The sequence below is a fragment of the Coregonus lavaretus genome (genome assembly GCF_964263955.1).
Source record: "Coregonus lavaretus genome assembly, chromosome: 3".
NCBI classification, from domain to species: domain Eukaryota; kingdom Metazoa; phylum Chordata; class Actinopteri; order Salmoniformes; family Salmonidae; genus Coregonus; species Coregonus lavaretus.
The window spans coordinates 63,855,316-63,876,820 of NC_139990.1; the positions used below are offsets into that span (position 1 = coordinate 63,855,316).

The following is a 21,505-nucleotide window of genomic DNA, read 5'->3' on the forward strand; positions in this document are numbered from 1 at the left end:
GATTTTGCAGGTTTCAAATACTTGTTCTCCCCACTGTATATATATATTTCTTTTTTTCTAGCTCCTCAATGTTTTTCACTGTTTTTCAATGTAATCATGCAATATGTTGTATATAATGTACATAAAATGGCTGAACTTTTTATGCACTTGTTCATTTGTATTTTGTACTCCAGTAGCTACTTGAAATCTAATATCTCACATCAAACCACAGATTACATTTGATTAAGAAGTCAACCACAAGAGAGCAAGTGTTGGGAAAATAATTTTAAAGGCAAAAAATAGTAAATCACTACTACACTCTACTTGGATTGCATGGCTTTTTCATATTAGGAATAATCATTTCTTACAAATTCAATTGAGCATTATGTACAAGTACAATTTCCGTACAAATATGCAAATATGGCCTACATACTCTGTAAATCTATAAATTCCATTGTCTTTAAAGACAAAATACCACATATCTTTGGAATTGACACTTCATAATGCAAGAAGAATACATCATTTTCAATGATCACTAGCAGGTATCGATAAGGCACTTGAGAAAAGAAATATACTGAAAAAAGTAAAACTATCTGAATCGGTCAAGTAAGAAATGATTATTGAGCTTTTCTCAGGTATTTCTGAGGCAGTGAACTTTTCTCCTGTTTGGTAGTGATAGAAATGTGTATGAAGTACAAAAAAACACAAAATGTTCAAAAACTATCAAGTATTCTCAGAAAATCTTTACTGCTTATACATCCTATAAAAGGCTGCCAGACTACTGTACATGCCTCTTAATATGCAGTGGATAAAGCTTTGTAGATGATTGTAGCTCGTTCTTGACAAAGTTATAAAGAAATAAGAAGCCCTCATACACCCCCCCCCCCCCAAAAAAAATGTATAAACATGCCCAAAAGCAAAGCCACTAAGCTCAGAAAAACATAGCCATTATAATCCTTTAGTGGGAGAGAGGCCTCTGGACAATAGTCTCAAGACTACAATACATGATTACAGAGGACAAAATAAGTCAATTGGCATCATATCATGAGGAATGGATGGTTTAAGTTTCATTTAGGTTTCCTTCTCTAGTAAATACTCTTTCTGACATTGTCAAAGTGAGAGTTCTTATGCACCATGTAAATATAAACAGTAATTGAAGACAATAATTGATTACACTGAAAATATGCTATGAGGCAATATTGGCACCAACATATTTGCCAGTGCAACATACTGTAGTTCATTAATAAAGTAAACGTTTGGCCAGATAGACTATATGGTATTAACTACCCCTATGGGCCGTTCAGGCTTGAGCAAAGCTTACTTACTAACTATCTGAACCCATTCTTTCTGACACTACACCTAATACAAACAAAGGTACAGAATGTACACATTCTGTTGCACTGCTGTCATGAGAAGGTAAGCATTGTCCTTTCATTTAAATCAACATACTTCCAACTCAGGCAATTTCTGACTTTAGAGTCTGCCTCATTCCCTCATCCATTAACATGCAGAATCATAATAGAACGTTACAGTAACATTACTATAATCCATCTGGCAATTATCCCAGATTCAAAATGCAGCAAAATAGTCCCTAGAAATCATATTTTTCTGCCTTGATGAGTTGCCCTACAGTACAACTACCTAAACAAAAAAGTGTGGCATAATTGTTTTGTTTTTTCAAACAAGACAAAGGTGAGGTCAGACAAGGATTATCAGCCTCTAAGAGGAAACTCTTTCTAGAGGTCATATCAAGACCTTCAACAACTTTACAATACAGTCCTACTTTGTCTTCCCCATATCTGTGCTCTCATCTCGTTTGCTTTCCTTTCTTTAACAACTACGAACCTCTTTCAAGCCTGTGAAAACAAGTCACAATTTGGAACCTATATCCATATCACCATAGTTGTCTGATTGTTTCATGAGTAATACTATAGATGTCATTCCATAAAAAACTACCGCCTTGTGTTCAGAAATATAAACCACTTGATGGCAGTTTCAAGTTTGAGCTCCTCTTTGTAACTATGGCTTTAGAATGACCAATCCCATCATCCCATCGCTCAGTCTAATACAAAAAACCCATAATCCTCTAGGGGTCTGAGGGGGTCAACTCCATCTCTATTAAGTGACATTCAGGACATTCTATGGTAGTGTATGGGGAATACCAGGGCAGAGATCCCTGGTTCCAGCCCCCACAGGGTTTGCTGCTGTGCGTGTTTAGTGTTGACAGCTTAGACATGAGACGCAAAAGTCCACTATGGATCAAAGTCCACTGTAATGGTTAAAGGCGCTTTCTGTGCCTCTCTCCCTAGATATGGCCCTAAACAGTGCAAGCATCTGCCCAGCCCACATGCAATATAACTCGAATATACAAGCTCATATATCTGAAGTGAATACGCAGCTCCTAACCCTTTTCCAAACACCAAAGCCAATCTAACCTGCAGATGATGTCATACAAAATAGGACCGATCATATACGAAACAAAGGAAATAAAAAGTAATAAACAAATAAAAAAAAGGAGTCTCCCATCCATGTGTGGTGTGGGAGGTTCTTGTCCAGGTAAGGTGGTGCCTGCCTGGTTTTACATGATGGAGCAGTTCTCCGGTCTGGGACCTCCCTGAGAAAGACAGGAAGTGACATGGGGGGGGGGGGAACAGGAAGGCGATGTTGTCATAACAGCACGAGAAACAGGAAAACTGGGATAACAGTGTTGCTGTGCGCATGTGAGTGAGAGAGAGAATGAGGGGGTGTTTGTGCTTTGAAACAGAAATAGTGTGTTAAAAGTGTCTTAAAATGTGTGTTAAAATGCATTTGTCTTCATTAAAACGATCTACATGATCAAACAGATGATGGAGTCCTACAGTACCTGTCTGGGTGAGTTGCTGCCCATTATAAAGAGGGGAGACATCAGGCCCTCAGGTAGACCCCCTCCTCCACTGCTGATGGAGCAGGAGCCGCTGGACACCCCTGAGGTGGTACAGCTCTTATCAGACGGCTGGCCACACGAGCCACAGACCACCGTGCGGCTCCGCAGGTTGTACTCACTGTCCACACCGCATGCGCTGTGGTTGCCCTGCAGAGGGAGACAGAGAACAGAAGGTTCGAACATTACTGTTAAATACCAACTGTAGCCACTGTGAGGCAGTGGTTCCTACACTTTTTAGCACTGGGACCCAGTGACGGTAAATCAAAGTATTTCTATTTTTCTTGTCACCCTTTAGATAAGTATTTTAGATGTATCATCACACTCCCCTGGCCTTGTTGGGTGACTAAATAAGTACTCTACATAAATTAACCTATTTTCATCTGAAACAGGCGATCATGAACAATGTTTTGGCTCAATAGCCTTCCTCACAGTGCAAGTATAGTATGAGTCATTTATTTATTTATCGTCCTGAGCCTGCGTCTTTCATAAACAGTGAGACTCACGTCATCGTCATCATCTTCCTGGAGCAGGGTGCGTGTAACTTTCCTCTGTGCCATTTCCTGTGGGAAAGAGAGGCGCAGAACAGTCAGTTTGTCAATTGGCTATGACGTGAGTAATGTAATTTATCAAATCTCACATGCATTCAAATATGTAGGAAGTGGGATGATGTTGCCAAGAGCAAGACTGAACAGTCAACGGGACAATGGGAAGGTACAACTACAAACATGTGCGTGTGTCGTGTGTGTCTCACCTCTCCATTGGCGCTGACCAGGGTGGTTTGGAACAGGTCTCCGCTGCCCCATGAGTTCTGGGTCTTCCACACCAGGTCTGAGGGGGGATTGTGGGTGCCACCTGCTCCTGAAGCCCAAATCTACAGAGGGAAGAGGTACAGGACTGTCTGTTATGGCCTGATCACATGCTACAGATACTTTACACACAGGCCTACATTGTGACAAACATGCTGCTCCCTGTTAGAATACACACTTCTCTCAACATCTTGTACGAAAAACTGAACACAAACATATTGATGACAGTGCAGACATGATGAAGGTTTTACTCACGGTGACGGTCTGTCCTGCCTTAAGGGTGAACTTGGGGGGGAACTTGTAGACGATGGGGGTGCTGGTGCCCACCTGTCTCTTCACCTGCCAGTGGCCCAGGAGCTGGTCCTGAAGGAGAACAGATAAGCATTAAGTCTGTTTCAGCCAATGTCAACTAAAATCACTAAGTAGTTCATCACCCAACATGGTGTTTTTACCATATAACAGAAAGCATGCGACGCATCGTAGCATAAAGCACCCATTGTATGTCAAGCTGACCGATTAACTCCATACCTCGTTGGCCTTGTTGCTGAGGCGGACGTACTTCCCCTCCAGGTCCACCTCGTCCACGGTGACGCGGCCACTAGCAGAGGCCTGCTGGGCGATGCGTGTACGGGTCACGACGCCCCCCGCCAGGCTGGAGGTCTCGCTGTCGTTGTCATTGAGCCGTCTCTTCTTGGCGCTGGCCGTGCCTGAGGAGTTGCGACTGCCGCTGGTGGACTGGAAAACGCGGGCGCTGTGGCTGTGTCCTGAGCCGGAGGTACGGGTGGTAAGGGTGTGTGCTGAGCCCGAACCGGTGGTACGGGACACGGTGACTCGGGTTGGGGGAGGGCTGGGAGACAGACGCAGTCTGGGGGGAGGCAGAGAAGAAGATTGTTGATACAAATCTAATGTGTGTGTGTGTGTATGCATGATGTGTAATGTCTCCTCACCTCTCCTCCTCTCCCTCCAGCAGTTTACGGTAGGCGCTGATCTCCATGTCCAGGGCCAGTTTGATGTCCAGCAGCTCCTGGTATTCATCCAGCTGTTGCTGCATTCGCATGCGCATGTCCCTCATCTCCTTCTCCTTGTCCTCCAGGCGCTGGCGCATCATGTCCCGCTCACGGGCCAGAGACTCCTCCAGCTCACGCATCTTGGCCTCCCTCGCCGCCAGCTAACACAGAGAGGGTTGATACGCCGGTTAGACCAACCAAACGGCCATATTAGATAGAGATGAGATGAACTGTGCTAATACTTTGTATTAGAGAGCCAACACTTGAGCTAAGATTACAGCTGTCAGAGCTCCACAGTACGGAGATATACGGTAAGAGACTTCTGTGATTGACAGTGTGATTGACAGATGGACAGGGTGCAGCCGTACCTGTTTCTGCAGCTGGCTGAGCTGGGAGGACATGCCCTCCATCCGCACACGGGTCTGCTGCAGCTCCTCGTGGGCCGCCCCCACCAGGGTGCTGTTCCTGTCTGCAGAGTGACGGGCGTTCTCCAGCTGAGACACACACAGGGCCAGAGGTCAGAACGAAACCATGTGTCTGTGCTAGGTTGGCACTGGGCCAGTGAAAGGATGTTGAATGATGAATGGACAGTACTACCGATTTCAACTGATCTACTTCTAGTCCACGTTTGAGCTGGCAGTGTGGACCTGTGGGTTCTGCTCCCTACCTTGGAGTTGTAGGTCTTTTCGATCTCGTCCTTGTAGATGCGGACCTGCTCCTCGTGCTGGGCTCTCAGCTCCATCAGGGCCTCGGCCAGCTTACTCTCGTAATCCTGCTTTGTTCCTGCACTGTCAATCTCCACCATGCGAGACTCGTGCCTGCGCTTGGACTCCCTCAGCTCCTGCAGGGAGATAGACGGTACAGGCATACCTGAGTTATAGAAGAGAGGGTGAAGAGGTAACCTCATAAACCAGACTGATCTCGGTGTTCCATCAGTCTGGTTTACAAGGCTAGTGAAGAGGACAGACGAGGAAGCGAAAGAAAGAAAGAAAGAAAGAAAGAAAGAAAGAAAGAAAGAAAGAAAGAAAGAAAGAAAGAAAGAAAGAAAGAAAGAAAGAAAGAAAGAAAGAAAGAAAGAAAGAAAGAAAGAAAGAAAGAAAGAAAGAAAGAAAGAAAGAAAGAAAGAAAGAAAGAAAGAAAGAAAGAAAGAAAGACAGAAAGAAAGACAGAAAGACAGAAAGACAGAAAGACAGAAAGACAGAAAGACAGAAAGACGAGGAAACAAAATAAGGGAGAGAAAAATAATGAGAGAAAGAAAGAGAAGAGAGAGAAAAAGAGAGAGTGAGGTAGAGAGAGAGGTAGAGAGAGAGGTAAAGAGAGAGAGAGGTAAAGAGAGAGAGAGGTAAAGGAAGAAAATGAGAAAAGGCGAGACAGAGGGTAAGTGTGAGGTAAGAGAGAGAGAGAGAGAGTCTCACCTCTCCGTAGATGTTCTTCTGGAACTGCAGTTCTTCCTTGAGGGTCTGCAGGTGGTTCTCAGCATCCACTCTCCTCAGCATCTCATCCTGAAGCTGCTTCTTAGCATCGCTCAGACCGGTCTCCAGCTAAGGGACAGAGAGTTTAAAGTTGGATGATTATCTTTAGGGTTATGTTAGATATGACAAATTTGTTGATCCTTTGGCAAGGAGGAATAGAGGAGTTGCATGTAGGATGTCAACTCATGACAGGGTGAAACTGTAGTTCACTTACGTGACCAAAAGGTGGCATAGAACGATCCATGATGATGCACTGAACTTGTTACAGCACTTACCCAAAAATCCTATTCACAATTGATAGTTCTTTAAATGTAACCATTTTTCTTTATATACAATGGAAGAAAAAATATAATTTCCGGTAGGGGAGTTTTTTTTCATCCAATTATATGCAGTCTGAAACCTGTACCTGAGGTGCGAGTATGCAGTATGTGTAGAATTCAGAGTTGTCACAGTTATCCATTAGGCCTTTACCACTAGTCTCTTACCTTGGCTAGCTGGGCCTTCAGGTCCCTGACCTCAGCATCTAGAGAGCGTTTCTCCCCCAGGGCGGTGGACAGGGAGGCATCTTTAGAGTTCAACAGAGCCTCTAAATCCCTCAGCCGGGCCAGAGCAGCCTCCAGGTCCGACTCCTTCTTCCCATTTCTGTTGAGACAGGTAGTTAAATACACTGCTCAAAAAAATAAAGGGAACACTTAAAAAACACAATGTAACTCCAAGTCAATCACACTTCTGTGAAATCAAACTGTCCACTTAGGAAGCAACACTGATTGACAATAAATGTCACATGCTGTTGTGCAAATGGAATAGACAACAGGTGGAAATTATAGGCAATTAGCAAGACACCCCCAATAAAGGAATGGTTTTGCAGGTGGTGACCACAGACCACTTCTCAGTTCCTATGCTTCCTGGCTGATGTTTTGGTCACTTTTGAATGCTGGCGGTGCTTTCACTCTAGTGGTAGCATGAGACGGAGTCTACAACCCACACAAGTGGCTCAGGTAGTGCAGCTCATCCAGGATGGCACATCAATGCGAGCTGTGGCAAGAAGGTTTGCTGTGTCTGTCAGCGTAGTGTCCAGAGCATGGAGGCGCTACCAGGAGACGGGCCAGTACATCAGGAGACGTGGAGGAGGCCGTAGGAGGGCAACAACCCAGCAGCAGGACTGCTACCTCCGCCTTTGTGCAAGGAGGAGCAGGAGGAGCACTGCCAGAGCCCTGCAAAATGACCTCCAGCAGGCCACAAATGTGCATGTGTCTGCTCAAACGGTCAGAAACAGACTCCATGAGGGTGGTATGAGGGCCCGACGTCCACAGGTGGGGGTTGTGCTTACAGCCCAACACCGTGCAGGACGTTTGGCATTTGCCAGAGAACACCAAGATTGGCAAATTCGCCACTGGCGCCCTGTTCTCTTCACAGATGAAAGCAGGTTCACACTGAGCACATGTGACAGACGTGACAGAGTCTGGAGACGCTGTGGAGAACGTTCTGCTGCCTGCAACATCCTCCAGCATGACCGGTTTGGCGGTGGGTCAGTCATGGTGTGGGGTGGCATTTCTTTGGGGGGCCGCACAGCCCTCCATGTGCTCGCCAGAGGTAGCCTGACTGCCATTAGGTACCGAGATGAGCTCCTCAGACCCCTTGTGAGACCATATGCTGGTGCGGTTGGCCCTGGGTTCCTCCTAATGCAAGACAATGCTAGACCTCATGTGGCTGGAGTGTGTCAGCAGTTCCTGCAAGAGGAAGGCATTGATGCTATGGACTGGCCTGCCCGTTCCCCAGACCTGAATCCAATTGAGCACATCTGGGACATCATGCCTCGCTCCATCCACCAACGCCACGTTGCACCACAGACTGTCCAGGAGTTGGCAGATGCTTTAGTCCAGGTCTGGGAGGAGATCCCTCAGGAGACCATCCGCCACCCCATCAGGAGCATGCCCAGGTGTTGTAGGGAGGTCATACAGGCACGTGGAGGCCACACACACTCATTTTGACTTGTTTTAAGGACATTACATCAAAGTTGGATCAGCCTGTAGTGTGGTTTTCCACTTTAATTTTGAGGGTGACTCCAAATCCAGACCTCCATGGGTTGATAAATTTGATTTCCATTGATAATTTTTGTGTGATTTTGTTGTCAGCACATTCAACTATGTAAAGAAAAAAGTATTTAATAAGATTATTTCATTCATTCAGATCTAGGATGTGTTATTTTAGTGTTCCCTTTATTTTTTTGAGAAGTGTATATCAGTTTCCTTTTTCAATAACACTGTCGGTGTTTGAGCAACTTGGGTCTAATGCAGTATGATTACAATAAAAGCTGTTATGCATTTAGGCTCTTACAAAGCATCAAACTGTCTAGTAACCTCTGTGCATCAACTTCCTATTGACAATTCCTTATCCACATTGGTTCTGATTCTGGGATAACATACTCACTACCTGTGAAAGAATCATGAATGCCTTGAGCTGTCCCTAACTGAACTCAAATCATATTGCATTGCATTGAAATGAATTGACCGGAACATATAATTGAATCAAGCTCACCCTTGTTCGAAACAAAGGCCAACATAGGCACTCCTGAGGGAATCCCAGTTAAAATCAAATGGAGTGGCTGCAGATCCAACTTTTCCCTGACCTTTTTTCCATGGACTAAAGTTCCTGGAGCTTCTGCACGTACGGCTCACGTTATGCGCCTTCATTTCTTTACACACACATTTTTGTGGTCTCCTTCCCTTCACATTTCTCACTGTCAATCGTGAATGATCATTCTTTAAGTTTTACCATCTGATTACCAAAAATTTGAGCTCACTCAGTTTCATGGGGACATGCATTTAGATCTTCTTGAGTTATACAGTGTTGTTTCGAAGTAGCCTACAGTGTTGTTTTGAATGATGTACAGAGCGAATTTGAGAAAAGATGGTGTTAAGAAACTGTAGCATAGCCTACTTGTGTATTTTACCTAGCGACACACGCTTTTCAGTTTTGGCCACGAGAGAAAAATGCGTTGGTGTTTTGTTCTTACAGTAACGTCATACTATTATAATCGGTTCTGTTATGTAGAATACTATCATTATGTGATCTTGCAGACATTGATTCAGCTTTGATCTAACTTTATTAAACGAGTACTATTCACCAGAGTAGCCTGTTCTCTACGAGTAAAGCAGAGAATAGTCTGGAAAAGGCTTAAATCAAAAGCATTCACATTTGTTGGCATGTGCGTGTTTTCTTTTGTCAGACCTCTAAAGCAGGCATCAATTTGCAGTAGTGGTAAAAAAAAAAAACTTGGACTCGGACCGTGGAAAAACGATATAGCCAAAACAGAAGATGAAGAGAAAGTGGTAGCTTGAGCTTCATACCAGTTTGGCTGGCGCACTGTGAAAGCCAAGCAGGAAATAGATTCCCCGTTATTACATTTGGCCCCTGTAGTTCAATGTTCATTGTCACTAATGACGCCCATCTGCTTGGGAGATGGCATCCAGACCACTAACCCACCACTTAGCCCTCATGCTCCCCCAGCCACTGCCAGCCTAAAACAACCTCTTTCATCCAAATGTATGCATGAATTCAATAAAAGACACAGAAAATCAGAACTATATGGAAATGCCTGTATAGCCTACACTGTACAAGAACACACATACCGTCTACAATGGAGTAGAATTATGCTCTGCCACACACTGACTAGCCTTAGTCCCATCTCAGATTTCACAAAGGCCCAGAGAGTGATTGATGGACTAACAGGTGGTATCCAACCCCATTTACCAGCACCAGCACCATCACGGCCACCCACACAGACATAACCATTTGCATGAAAACAAAGACCCAACACCCTTCATGCACAGGAACACTAACACCCATACATATATTACAGTGATGATGGACAAGATCCAGCAATTACAATGTACAGAGGCATATTAGTATGTAGAAAGGGTCCATTAAAAACATTGTCTGCATATTTAATAAATAATAACTTAGCTATACATGTAGCAGTACACTGCCTAGTTTGATCTGAATTAATTAAACCAGTATTTCTAGTGGCTTAAGGAAACTCTACCCCTGTGTAGATTTGATTGGGCTCTACTCATTAGACTTTATGACTGACACTGGGGTCATATTTAGCTTATTTTCCACCTGTGTGGATGGAGGGGATCAGTCTAACAGCTTGTACTGATAAGCCTGACTGGCAGTGACACACAGGAGAGCTCAGTGGGACGTGAACAAGGAGTCATGTGAGTAATGTGCTGGTACTGTAGCCGGACAGGCCAGACAGGGAGAGGTGAGAGGCTTTTTATCTGGAAGAGAGCGCTAAGAAGAAAGGAATTCTTTCCGGTTGGCTCCTGTGCTGAAATATTTCCACTGAACTGCAATAAGAGTCACTGTTTTAGAAAGGCCTAGCTCTTATGTCATAGATACTCACACATACACAGGCCCTCATACGCGCAGGTACTTGGAAGGCATAAGACATGTCCCACTAAACAGCAAAGCTTTCAACCAAAAACAAGTTAATCAAGACAGACAGCTTAGTGACTGGGGGCAAATGAAACCGCAGTTACTATACTGTTATTGTCATTTTTACAACCTATGTTCAACAATATTTGTTACATTTAACCACCTTTGGTGGGGCCAAGTTCCCTCTGGCTTATAGCCTAACTGTGGCCCTAATGAAGTTCTCACTGTTCCAGTGGTTAGGAGGGTGTTGTTTGTGTGGAATATTTTAAAATAGTCATTAAAATATAATAGACATGGGAGAACCCAGAATAACCCAACATAGGGATGTTAGTCCTGTGTTATGAGGTGTGAGTGAGTTTGTGTGTCTGCATGTGTGTATAGCCTAACTTGCACACTGAGTTGGAACAGTAAAGCGCTTGTGTCCAGATATTTTCAGTGTTTATTTTTGTTTTTTTGTTTTTTTCACCTTTATTTAACCAGGTAAACCAGTTGAGAACAGGTTCTCATTTACAACTGCGACCTGGCCAAGATAAAGCAAAGCAGTGCAATAAAAACAACACAGAGTTACATATGGGGTAAAAAAACATAAAGTCAAAAATACAACAGAAAATATATATACAGTGTGTGCAAATGTAGCAAGTTATGGAGGTAAGGCAATAAATAGGCTATAGTGCAGAATAATTACAATAGTATTAACACTGGAATGCTAGATGTGCAAGAGATTATGTGCAAATAGAGATACTGGGGTGCAAAAGAGCAAAATAAATAACAATATAGGGATGAGGTAGTTGGGTGGGCTAATTTCAGATGGGCTGTGTACAGGTGCAGTGATCGGTAAGGTGCTCTGACAACTGATGCTTAAAGTTATTGAGGGAGATAAGAGTCTCCAGCTTCAGAGATTTTTGCAATTCGTTCCAGTCATTGGCAGCAGAGAACTGGAAGGAATGGCGGCCAAAGGAGGTGTTGGCTTTGGGAATGACCAGTGAGATATACCTGCTGGAGCGCAGACTACGGGTGGGTGCTGCTATGGTGACCAATGAGCTAAGATAAGGCGGGGATTTGCCTAGCAGTGATTTATAGATGGCCTGGAGCCAGTGGGTTTGACGACGAACATGTAGTGAGGACCAGCCAACAAGAGCGTACAGGTCACAGTGGTGGGTAGTGTATGGGGCTTTGGAGACAAAACGGATGGCACTGTGATAGACTACATCCAATTTGCTGAGTAGAGTGTTGGAGGCTATTTTGTAAATGACATCGCCGAAGTCAAGGATCGGTAGGATAGTCAGTTTTACGAGGGCATGTTTGGCAGCATGAGTGAAGGAGGCTTTGTTGCGAAATAGGAAGCCGATTCTAGATTTAACTTTGGATTGGAGATTCTTTATGTGAGTCTGGAAGTTGAGTTTACAGTCTAACCAGACACCTAGGTATTTGTAGTTGTCCACATACTCTAGGTCAGACCCGTCGAGAGTGGTGATTCTAGTCGGGTGGGCGGGTGCCAGCAGCGTTCGATTGAAAAGCATGCATTTAGTTTTACTAGTGTTTAAGAGCAGTTGGAGGCTACTGAAGGATTGTTGTATGGCATTGAAGCTCGTTTGGAGGTTTGTTAACACAGTGTCCAATGAAGGGCCAGATGTATACAAAATGGTGTCGTCTGCGTAGAGGTGGATCTGAGAGTCACCAGCAGCAAGAGCGACATCATTGATATACACGGAGAAAAGTGTCGGCCCAAGAATTGAACCCTGTGGCACCCCCATAGAGACTGCCATAGGTCCAGACAACAGGCCCTCCGATTTGACACACTGAACTCTATCTGAGAAGTAGTTGGTGAACCAGGCGAGGCAGTCATTTGAGAAACCAAGGCTATTTTAGTCTGCCAATAAGAATGCGGTGGTTGACAGAGTCGAAAGTCTTGGCCAGGTCGATGAAGACGGCTGCACAGTACTGTCTATTATCAATCGTGGTTATAATATCGTTTATGACCTTGAGCGTGGCTGAAGTGCACCCGTGACCAGCTCGGAAACCGGATTGCATAGCGGAGAAGGTACGGTGGTATTCGAAATGGTCGGTGATCTGTTTGTTAACTTGGCTTTCAAATACTTTCGAAAGGCAGGGCAGGATGGATATAGGTCTGTAGCAGTTTGGATCTAGAGTGTCATCCCCTTTGAAGAGGGGGATGACCGCGGCAGCTTTCCAATCTCTGGGGATCTCAGACGTTATGAAAGAGAGGTAAAATAAATAAGACATCTAAACATTTCATGCTGGGGCTACATTAATGCCTCTAGAACTGTAGCTTGTGTGTGGGTGGTGGGCCATTTATTATGGCTAGTGAGCTATGTGGATCAGCTCTGGTACTGAATCTATGGTGATATAGAATGTAAATAATAAGCATGTAAACTCAGCAAAAAAAGAAACATCCTCTCACTGTCAACTGTTATTTCCGCAAACTTAACATGTTTAAATATTTGTATGAACATAACAAGATTCAACAACTGAGACAAACTGAACAAGTTCCACAGACATGTGACTAACAGAAATAGAATAATGTGTCCCTGAACAAAGGGGGGGTCGAAATCAAAAGTAACAGTCAGTATCTGGTGTGGCCCCCAGCTGCATTAAGTACTGCAGTGCATCTCCTCCTCATGGACTGCACCAGATTTGCCAGTTCTTGCTATGAGATGTTACCCCACTCTTCCACCAAGGCAACTGCAAGTTCCCGGACATTTCAGGGGGGAATGGCCCTAGCCCTCACCCTCCGATCAAACAGGTCCCAGACGTACTCGGGCAGTTGTTGTTGCCATCCTGTACCTGTCCCGCAGGTGTGATGTTCGGATGTACCGATCCTGTGAAGGTGTTGTTACACGTGGTCTGACACTGCGAGGACGATCAGCTGTCCGTCCTGTCTCCCTGTAGCGCTGTCTTAGGCGTCTCATTGCAATTTATTGCCCTGGCCACATCTGCAGTCCTCATGCCTCCTTGCAGCATGCCTAAGGCATGTTCACGCAGATGAGCAGGGACCCTGGGCATCTTTCTTTTGGTGTTTTTCAGAGTCAGTAGAAAGGCCTCTTTACTGTCCTAAGTTTTCATAACTGTGACCTTAATTGCCTACCGTCTGTAAGCTGTTAGTGTCTTAACGACCGTTCCACAGGTGCATGTTCATTAATTGTTTATGGTTCATTGAACAAGCATGGGAAACTGTTTAAACCCGTTACAATGAAGATCTGTGAAGTTATATGGATTTTTACTAATTATCTTTGAAAGACAGGGTCCTGAAAAAGGGACGTTTCCTTTTTTGCTGAGTTTACATGACATTATCTCATGTGAATGGCTGGTAGAAGGTGACATCGAATGGTAATAGGACATGGTAATACAGGAGGCCTGGCTGTGATGACAGAATGTGAATGACCGGAGTATGGCAATATTGGATGTGATGTGTGTCAGTAACTTTGTTCATCAGCTGTAGTACTGAGGATATAGGTGATAATGAATATGAATGGCATTGTTGATCAGCTCTAGTGTTGAGGATATGGATGATATTGAATGTGAATGCCTGTGTATCTATGACTGCAATGCGTTTGTTTGCTCCAGGATGTCAACTCAATGGAATGCATGACCTGTAAACAATGGGAGGACATTGGAGAATCTCATGCCTGAGCGTGAATGTGTGAAAGGGAGAAAATGTGTGTGTGCAAACTGAATACATTTGTAGAGCAAAATTCACTTTGAAGTAAGTTTACATTTGAATCCATCCAAACTTGGACCACACCTCAGAAACCAGTGTGGATGGAATTCTGTTTATCAAAACAGCATGTGTTGGATGTGGACAGTTTATACAACTGAATTTTAGGGGATAAAGAACCTAACCGGTGTACTGTATTTATAGCATATAGGGTGTGTTGTGTTCAATTGTCACAATTATTCATAGGCCATTGAGCCAGGCATCTAGAAACCATGTAAAGAAAAGGAGTTAAGGAAGCCTACAGTTAACGGTCTGATTTAGATAAGAGAAATATGCTGCAAATAGGAACAAGTCGATGATGCTTCGAACACACTGTAGCCCAACTGTTTCTCCTGTGCACATTACTGTTGTGATAATCCCGGTTACCCAGAAGTAAAATTATCTTGCGAAAAAGTTTGTCAATTCCTGTTTTACTTCTGGGGGGGAATGGCGTTAACAATTGTGATTACCTTTGTGCAAAGGAAGGAAGCGAAGTCTCCTCCCTCGCAAACGGAAACTCTCGGACAAACCCCTCCCTTCCACTAATTTCCCCCGTGTTTATCATGGCCAAAATGCACATTTTAGTTTCCATTAATTTTTACATACAGACAATTTTGACCTTGTGGCTGTTGAATCTAGTGGAAAGTGTTGATCATCCGCACACAGGCTTGAAAATCACTGCACCAGTTTAAGCACCGCCTTCGCCCAATCCCGATTCGTCCAAGTAATCAACGACGAAAACCCAAAACCAGGATCTACTGCTGCTCGTAATCACATAATTCTATGAGAGCCATGACAGATTCTTGCCGTTTCATCTGTCCACGAGAATCTGTCCACGAGAGATTACTGTTGTGACAACAGTGTTATCAAAGACCACATATGACTTAAAGGACAAAGGACAAAGAGCTCTGTCTCTAAACGTTTTCCAGTGTACATAAAGAGAGCAGCAGAGCTACTGCCGAAAGACAGTTTAGTAGAGTGTGTGAGAGAGAGAGTGGGAGAAAGAGGTGAGGAGAGAGAGAAAGGGGAGGAATGTGTTGGTTCAGCCGCCACTCTTGGGTGACTCACTGCTATCTTTGTCCACCTCAATGATGAGAATGGAGCCCCCCCCCCCCAAAAAAAAAAAAAATTATATATATATATATATATATATACACACAAAAGGAAAAGCCCACAATCCTGGCTGTTTTGCTGTGCCGTTGCTATGACAACAAAGGCCTACTCATCAGGCCTAAAGTATGGCATTTCCCCACATTTTGGATGGAATGGATAAACATGTAGAATTTTCACTGCCGATGCTTACTTTGAGCATATTTCAGAGCTAAACTCTGTCGAAAAGCTTTCCTCCCTTATAGGCCTATTTGGAAAAGCTTTCCTGTTAGGCTCCTGGTGGAAAATCTAGCCTATAATTACTACAATATGACAGATGCAGCATGCGGAATACCCACAGTCTTAAAGGCTTTTAATGTCCTGGCAGCAGTAACGGCTAAATAATGATTCACTATGAAGACCAGCCAGAAACCAGAGATCGTATCTGTTTCCCATGAAGTTGATGTTAAACAGATCATTCATTGCATGCACTCTATATCATTTTTTAAAGGATAGGAAGCATATGAACAATACTAAACACTGTTCATTTTAACTAGGGATACATATGGTTCTTGTCCAAATTACTTTTTACACACAACTACTACAGCGGCATGATTATAGACAACTATGAACGCTCCTATACTGTGTGTATGTGCACCCATCCTCTGGTCCCCTCATTATATTACCACACCTACTTTCTGACTCTCACTCTGTTACGCACAGTAAATTACAGTCACCCACCTTGTAAACAGCCATTTCCCTATCAGTGCAGGCTAACGGGCTAACAGTATACCGTAGTAAGGCGGTCAATGCTAAATCACCCCACTAATGGGAAAGGCCAAATCTCAATAGTCACACAGTCAATCAGGCGGTGCAAAAAGCCCTCTGGCCTCTCAGTGCTATTAGGGGGTCTGTTAGGAATGAGAACGTAATCACCCCCTCCCTCTCCGGTGTTACTACACAGTCTTCCACTGCACAGAGTTGTAATGGTTGATTGATCTGTATGGTACGGTGCGCTACTAAGGAACGACGCCCCGCCCGTCTGGCTTACATGTGTGAACACGTGTGGGTGGGGTTCCTTGGAAGTTGGAAATTACCGGCAGTCCTCTATCCCTAAAGACGATCTTTGGGCTCCCATCCCTATTAATAGCAATCCTTTCCAATCCCATTTTCAAAGTGGTACGTTTAGGAAACAGAGAATACAGAGGGAAAAAGGAAGGCTGTTGAATAATGGGGTCGTAGTGCAAACAGGGTCCAGAAATAGCAGTAGAGTTTTTCAAGACCAACAGCCAGACTATACAATGTGTCAATGGAGTTTCAGGAGAACTCTGAAAACAGCATTGATTAAATGAAAGATTTTCGGTTCGTATGAAAGATAAAGTTCAGTATTCAGACCATGGATTGGTTCAACTGTTACTTCTGTATTGATTCAACAAAATGTTTAAGTATGTCATAGTATTACTTCAACTAAAGGTTGTTTATGTGAACATAATTTAGAAGCATTGTTAAGAGGACATGGGGATCTTCCAAATGGGCTACGCAACTCTGACATTAAAATAACATAATACAATAATAAGTACAGGCTGGCACATGATCATGTCTCTTCTGGGATCAAATACAATGGAAGGGATTGTTTTCATTCCGTGTGTGTGCGCGTGAGAAAGAGAGATAAATCACAAGGGGAAAACAACCCAGCCATAGCCAGAAGCCACCCACTCACCACATCCATATGGGCAGATGGGAATAGAGTTTCACCACCAACATCATGGTGCCCATGACTGATAACTTCCTTGGTGCGTTTCAAATAGACAAGAAGAGAGAGGGGGAGATATGGAGAGGAGGCCATTTCATATCACATAAACATCCTACACATGGGTGATGCTCAGTAGGTTCAAAACGTTTTGAAACAGAAAAATAAAATCCCCCCATTTTGAAATGTTTTCTCCCCTTGTCATGTCTATTGAACATGACCCTGCTTGTGCCTCCCATAATATCCCCATTCAAACACATGGCCAGCGATGAGGAAAAGAAAGCGTCTCTCCTACAGATAAGGCCTTTTATGTAGCTCTCTGTATAAGTGACACAGGCCTGGTTCTGCTTATAATGATTAGTTAGTGATTCACCATGACATGAGTCAGAAGCCCAGTGCCCTTTCATTCAGTCTGCATGTTGGCATAAGAGCTAGCTATCGTTGTTTGATTTGATTATCTAGCCCTGATAAGGTAGATAACTAGAGAACACAGGTTAGCCAGTTTGTCCTTGTCTTACCACTTGTAACACTCGTCTTATAACACTAGTTAACATGAAATCAAACTACTGCATACTGAAATCAAAGTCTAAATTAATTTCTAGAGTTATCTTTTTCATTCAATATTGGTGCAGCCAACCTTGGTAGAACATACGCTCCATGTAGATGAACAACAAACAGTGTATGATTGGCTTTGACAGAGCAAACAGAGCCAGTGGCGTGTCCAGGGGGTGTCCCAGGGTGGCCACGCCCCCCCCCCCAAAAAACATTTTTTAATTTTTTTATATATGGTTGGCCACCCCAATGGCCCCCCCCAGAAATGTGGAGATCAGATAGGTCGTCTTTGAATATATTGATCTGGATGCTTTCTCTGGTGAATTGAATGAAAATTATGAAAGATAGTTGGACACGAATGAGAAATCATTTTATAAGTTTGTTTCTTTTTTTTTTATTGTTAATTTTTGGGGATCCTGGCTTCCCTTGGCAACCATGAATACACAATACTTTGTAGGCTGAATGTCATAACACTTATGGCGTTTGTAATATCCCTTTCCATTCAAATGGTGGGTGCACAGTTCAGATGCTGGACTTATATTGGAGTAGACAAACATGTGCAGGTAACCTACTTGACCTACTGTTTGAAGTGATTTGTTTACCAATCAAATGAGAACATCATGAGACTGGTTGTGTTCATGACACATTAAAAAGGTAATATATTTTTACAGTTAAATTACATGCATTTACTATGAAGCTGATAAAAATTAATTTGTGCACGCGCAAGCACACATAGGAGGTTGAGCCAAAAAAATAGAGACCCCCCGAATGTCACGGTATAATTTGCTCTCTGGATGTCGCTTTCAAGTCAATTTACTGCTGTATGCTAACACATTTGATTTTTTAAATGTTTTGTCATTTAGCAGACTCTCTTATCCAGAGCGACTTACAGGAGCAATTAGGGTTAAGTGCCTTGCTCAAGGGCACGTCGGCAGATTTTTCACCTAGTCGGCTCGGGGATTAGAACCAGCGACCTTTCGGTTACTGGCACTAACCACTAAGCTACCTGCCGCCCCCTTATATAAAATCCAGACCTCGAATGCAAACACTAACAAAACTTTTGGAATTGATTTATGATTTATTTGAACAGGGAAAATGTACCAAACCTAAGCTGAAGCATTTAATGCATTAAACCATCATAATTCAATTGAAAATAAAATCCTGGTTCAAAATGGTATGGTCCCCCTAAACTGGGTGTGTCCCACCTTGGCCACCCCATTCAAAATGTTCTGGACACACCACTGAACAGAGTCAGAGCTTAACTGATCTGAGGCCTATTACCCCATGCAGCTGCATTGAGTTACAATGAAAGCTCTGCTGTGGTGCCATGTGAATACATTTTACATTACATTTTAGTCATTTAGCAGACGCTCTTATCCAGAGCGACTTACAGTTAGTGAGTGCGTACATTATTTTTTTATTTTTCATACTGGCCCCCCCGTGGGAATCGAACCCACAACCCTACCAACTGAGCTACATCCCTGCCGGCCATTCCCTCCCCTACCCTGGACGACGCTGGGCCAATTGTGCGCCGCCCCATGGGTCTCCCGGTCGCTGCCGGCTACGACAGAGCCTGGATTCGAACCAGGATCTCTAGTGGCACAGCTAGCACAGCGATGCAGTGCCTTAGACCACTGCGCCACTCTGGAGACATATGTAGATGTAATGTGAATAGATGGGGAGTGGCGCTAACGTTAGCATTATGGAACTAATACAGCAGACTGTGTTGCACATATGAGGAGGAGCAGTGTTAGCTTTAACATTCTTTAGCCTATTCTAGCCCATGGGAATAAGTCTGTAACAGCACAAAACTGTTGTTAGATGCACTAAGCAGAAATCGCTCCGCCATTTCCCGGATGCTACAATTCTAATAGTTCGCCTAATTTCAGTTTGTGACAAAACAAGCAAGTATAGTGTAGAGAATCATTGTACCATCTAAACAACTGTGAAATGTATTTTCCATAACCAAAATATTACAAATGAAACTTAAGAACAGGAAGCATAGAAATAGCACACATAGAACAGATCTACTGCTTCTTAGACTTGCTTTCAATGAGAATGACAGATCTATAACACACATTTCTGTGACTTTGGTCAGGTCGCCCAAAAAGTTACATATTCCAGCTTTAAGAGGTAAAGATGAGTTCGCTTCTGCTCTACGGTATGTAAACGTCAGTAAACATTTCCCTAATGAGCACTTGCATTGAGGAGTGCATTGGACAACATTGGCCTGCATCTGGTTAACCATCACAATAATCCTTTTAAAGCTTGGATTGTATAGGCTCCAGTAAACAAGAGTGATTGTTAGTGACACAAAATGCAAAACATCTGGAGGTATTCCTGAATGCTCAAAATGCTCCATGCAAACATCAAGCTCTGTTGAATGAAATGAAAACGCTTCAGATGTATTGATTATCTCAAATATACTTGTGAGTTAATGAGCATTCAGAGTTGTGGTCATCAACTGGCAGTTATATTACTGACCAGATTAGGAAGTTTGAGGTCACACCCACTTCATCCACTACCAAATGGGAACTTCCCAGTGTGTTGAGTGTGCATGACTTACTTTGAGACGTGTGTGTTTTAATTTGCATTTGTGTACATGTAATGTGTGTGTCTAAGTATGATGTGTGTTCGTGTGGAGTGAGCATGTGTGATTCTGCAGAGGCCCAGCATCTTAAAGTGATTTACCCTTTTAGCGAGCGGATGACTCATTCAGTTTGGCTGGGTCCTGAATAGAATCAAAGTGTTATGGAAACTCTGATCCAAACACTGCTCTACACACACACACTCGTCCAGCCCACCAATGCCTTCTCGGAACACAGTACTGGTCTACCGAAAGTCCACCTACCGAAACACTACTCTTTAATTATCAAAACTCCAACAAAGAGAGCTCTATATAGCAGACATCACATTTACAGTCTTAGCGCTAGTGGAGCAAGAAGCCACAGGACCAGGCTAGGTATACTCCCACAAGACCTAAAAGACACTAAATTAAAAGACAAAACAATATATTAGAATAGCCATCAATTGTACAACTACTATTAACATTGTTGTGTAACTACAGTCAACCATCAAGCTACCTATGCATTGCTAGTCAATACACTAGTTGAAATAACTACTAATGACACAGTAAACACTGTAAAATGCACTCAATAATAAATCAACGACATGAAAACAAAGAGTACTGGTTGTTCAAACAATTTTTCAATAACATTATTTAAATATACTTACACATTTTCAATAAGCCTAAACCTGTGTCTCTAATAGCAGGTCACACAACAACAGGTTTCATTTGTGGCCAAAATAAAGTGTGTCACCCAAATCCAGGGAGCCTGCGGTCCAGACAGACCCCCTTGGTTCTGTATAACTTGAGAAGGTCACACTGCGTCACATGATACAGGCTGAGGACATGCTGGTAGAATATGACGCTGCCCTCGAGTGAGTTTACAGAGAGAGTGGTGATCCAAACCTCCTGGGAGAAGCTGGAGTATAATAAACTGTCATGGTACACATCTCTTCCCTGAGGAAAACGAGGGGGGAAAAAGGCTGCACTCTGTCGAGTTTCTATTTGTTCCATGAAGAGCGAGCGTTTTAGAAACCAAATATTTATTATTTGTGCCTCACAAACTGTACCAAAGATAGACTATTTGTTGAATAAGAAGTGTTCCTTCTTCTCTTCAATTCAAGTTCTGTTCTGCACAATTAAGGATGTTCACCAACTATTTCTCTCTCTCTCTGGTGTACTTTCCCTGTTTCTATTGTGTACTTT

The 21,505-nt window shown here is 43.4% G+C and overlaps 1 protein-coding gene across 1 annotated transcript in view; it reads right to left on the reverse strand.

Annotated features, from left to right (window-relative positions):
• Positions 1 to 249: 249 nt before the first annotated feature.
• LOC311123494 (lamin-A-like) overlaps positions 250 to 21,505 on the reverse strand; it is a 28,503-nt gene continuing 7,247 nt past the window's right edge. The window contains exons 3-13 of the mRNA XM_084158186.1: positions 6,673 to 6,829; positions 6,131 to 6,256; positions 5,383 to 5,556; positions 5,084 to 5,209; positions 4,656 to 4,876; positions 4,237 to 4,573; positions 3,964 to 4,071; positions 3,654 to 3,773; positions 3,406 to 3,462; positions 2,843 to 3,049; positions 250 to 2,593 (exon numbers count right to left, since the gene is read on the reverse strand). Of these exons, the coding sequence (XP_084014312.1) occupies positions 2,558 to 2,593; positions 2,843 to 3,049; positions 3,406 to 3,462; positions 3,654 to 3,773; positions 3,964 to 4,071; positions 4,237 to 4,573; positions 4,656 to 4,876; positions 5,084 to 5,209; positions 5,383 to 5,556; positions 6,131 to 6,256; positions 6,673 to 6,829 (1,669 nt within the window). The 3' untranslated portion in view covers positions 250 to 2,557. The remainder of the gene's footprint in view (positions 2,594 to 2,842; positions 3,050 to 3,405; positions 3,463 to 3,653; positions 3,774 to 3,963; positions 4,072 to 4,236; positions 4,574 to 4,655; positions 4,877 to 5,083; positions 5,210 to 5,382; positions 5,557 to 6,130; positions 6,257 to 6,672; positions 6,830 to 21,505) is intronic.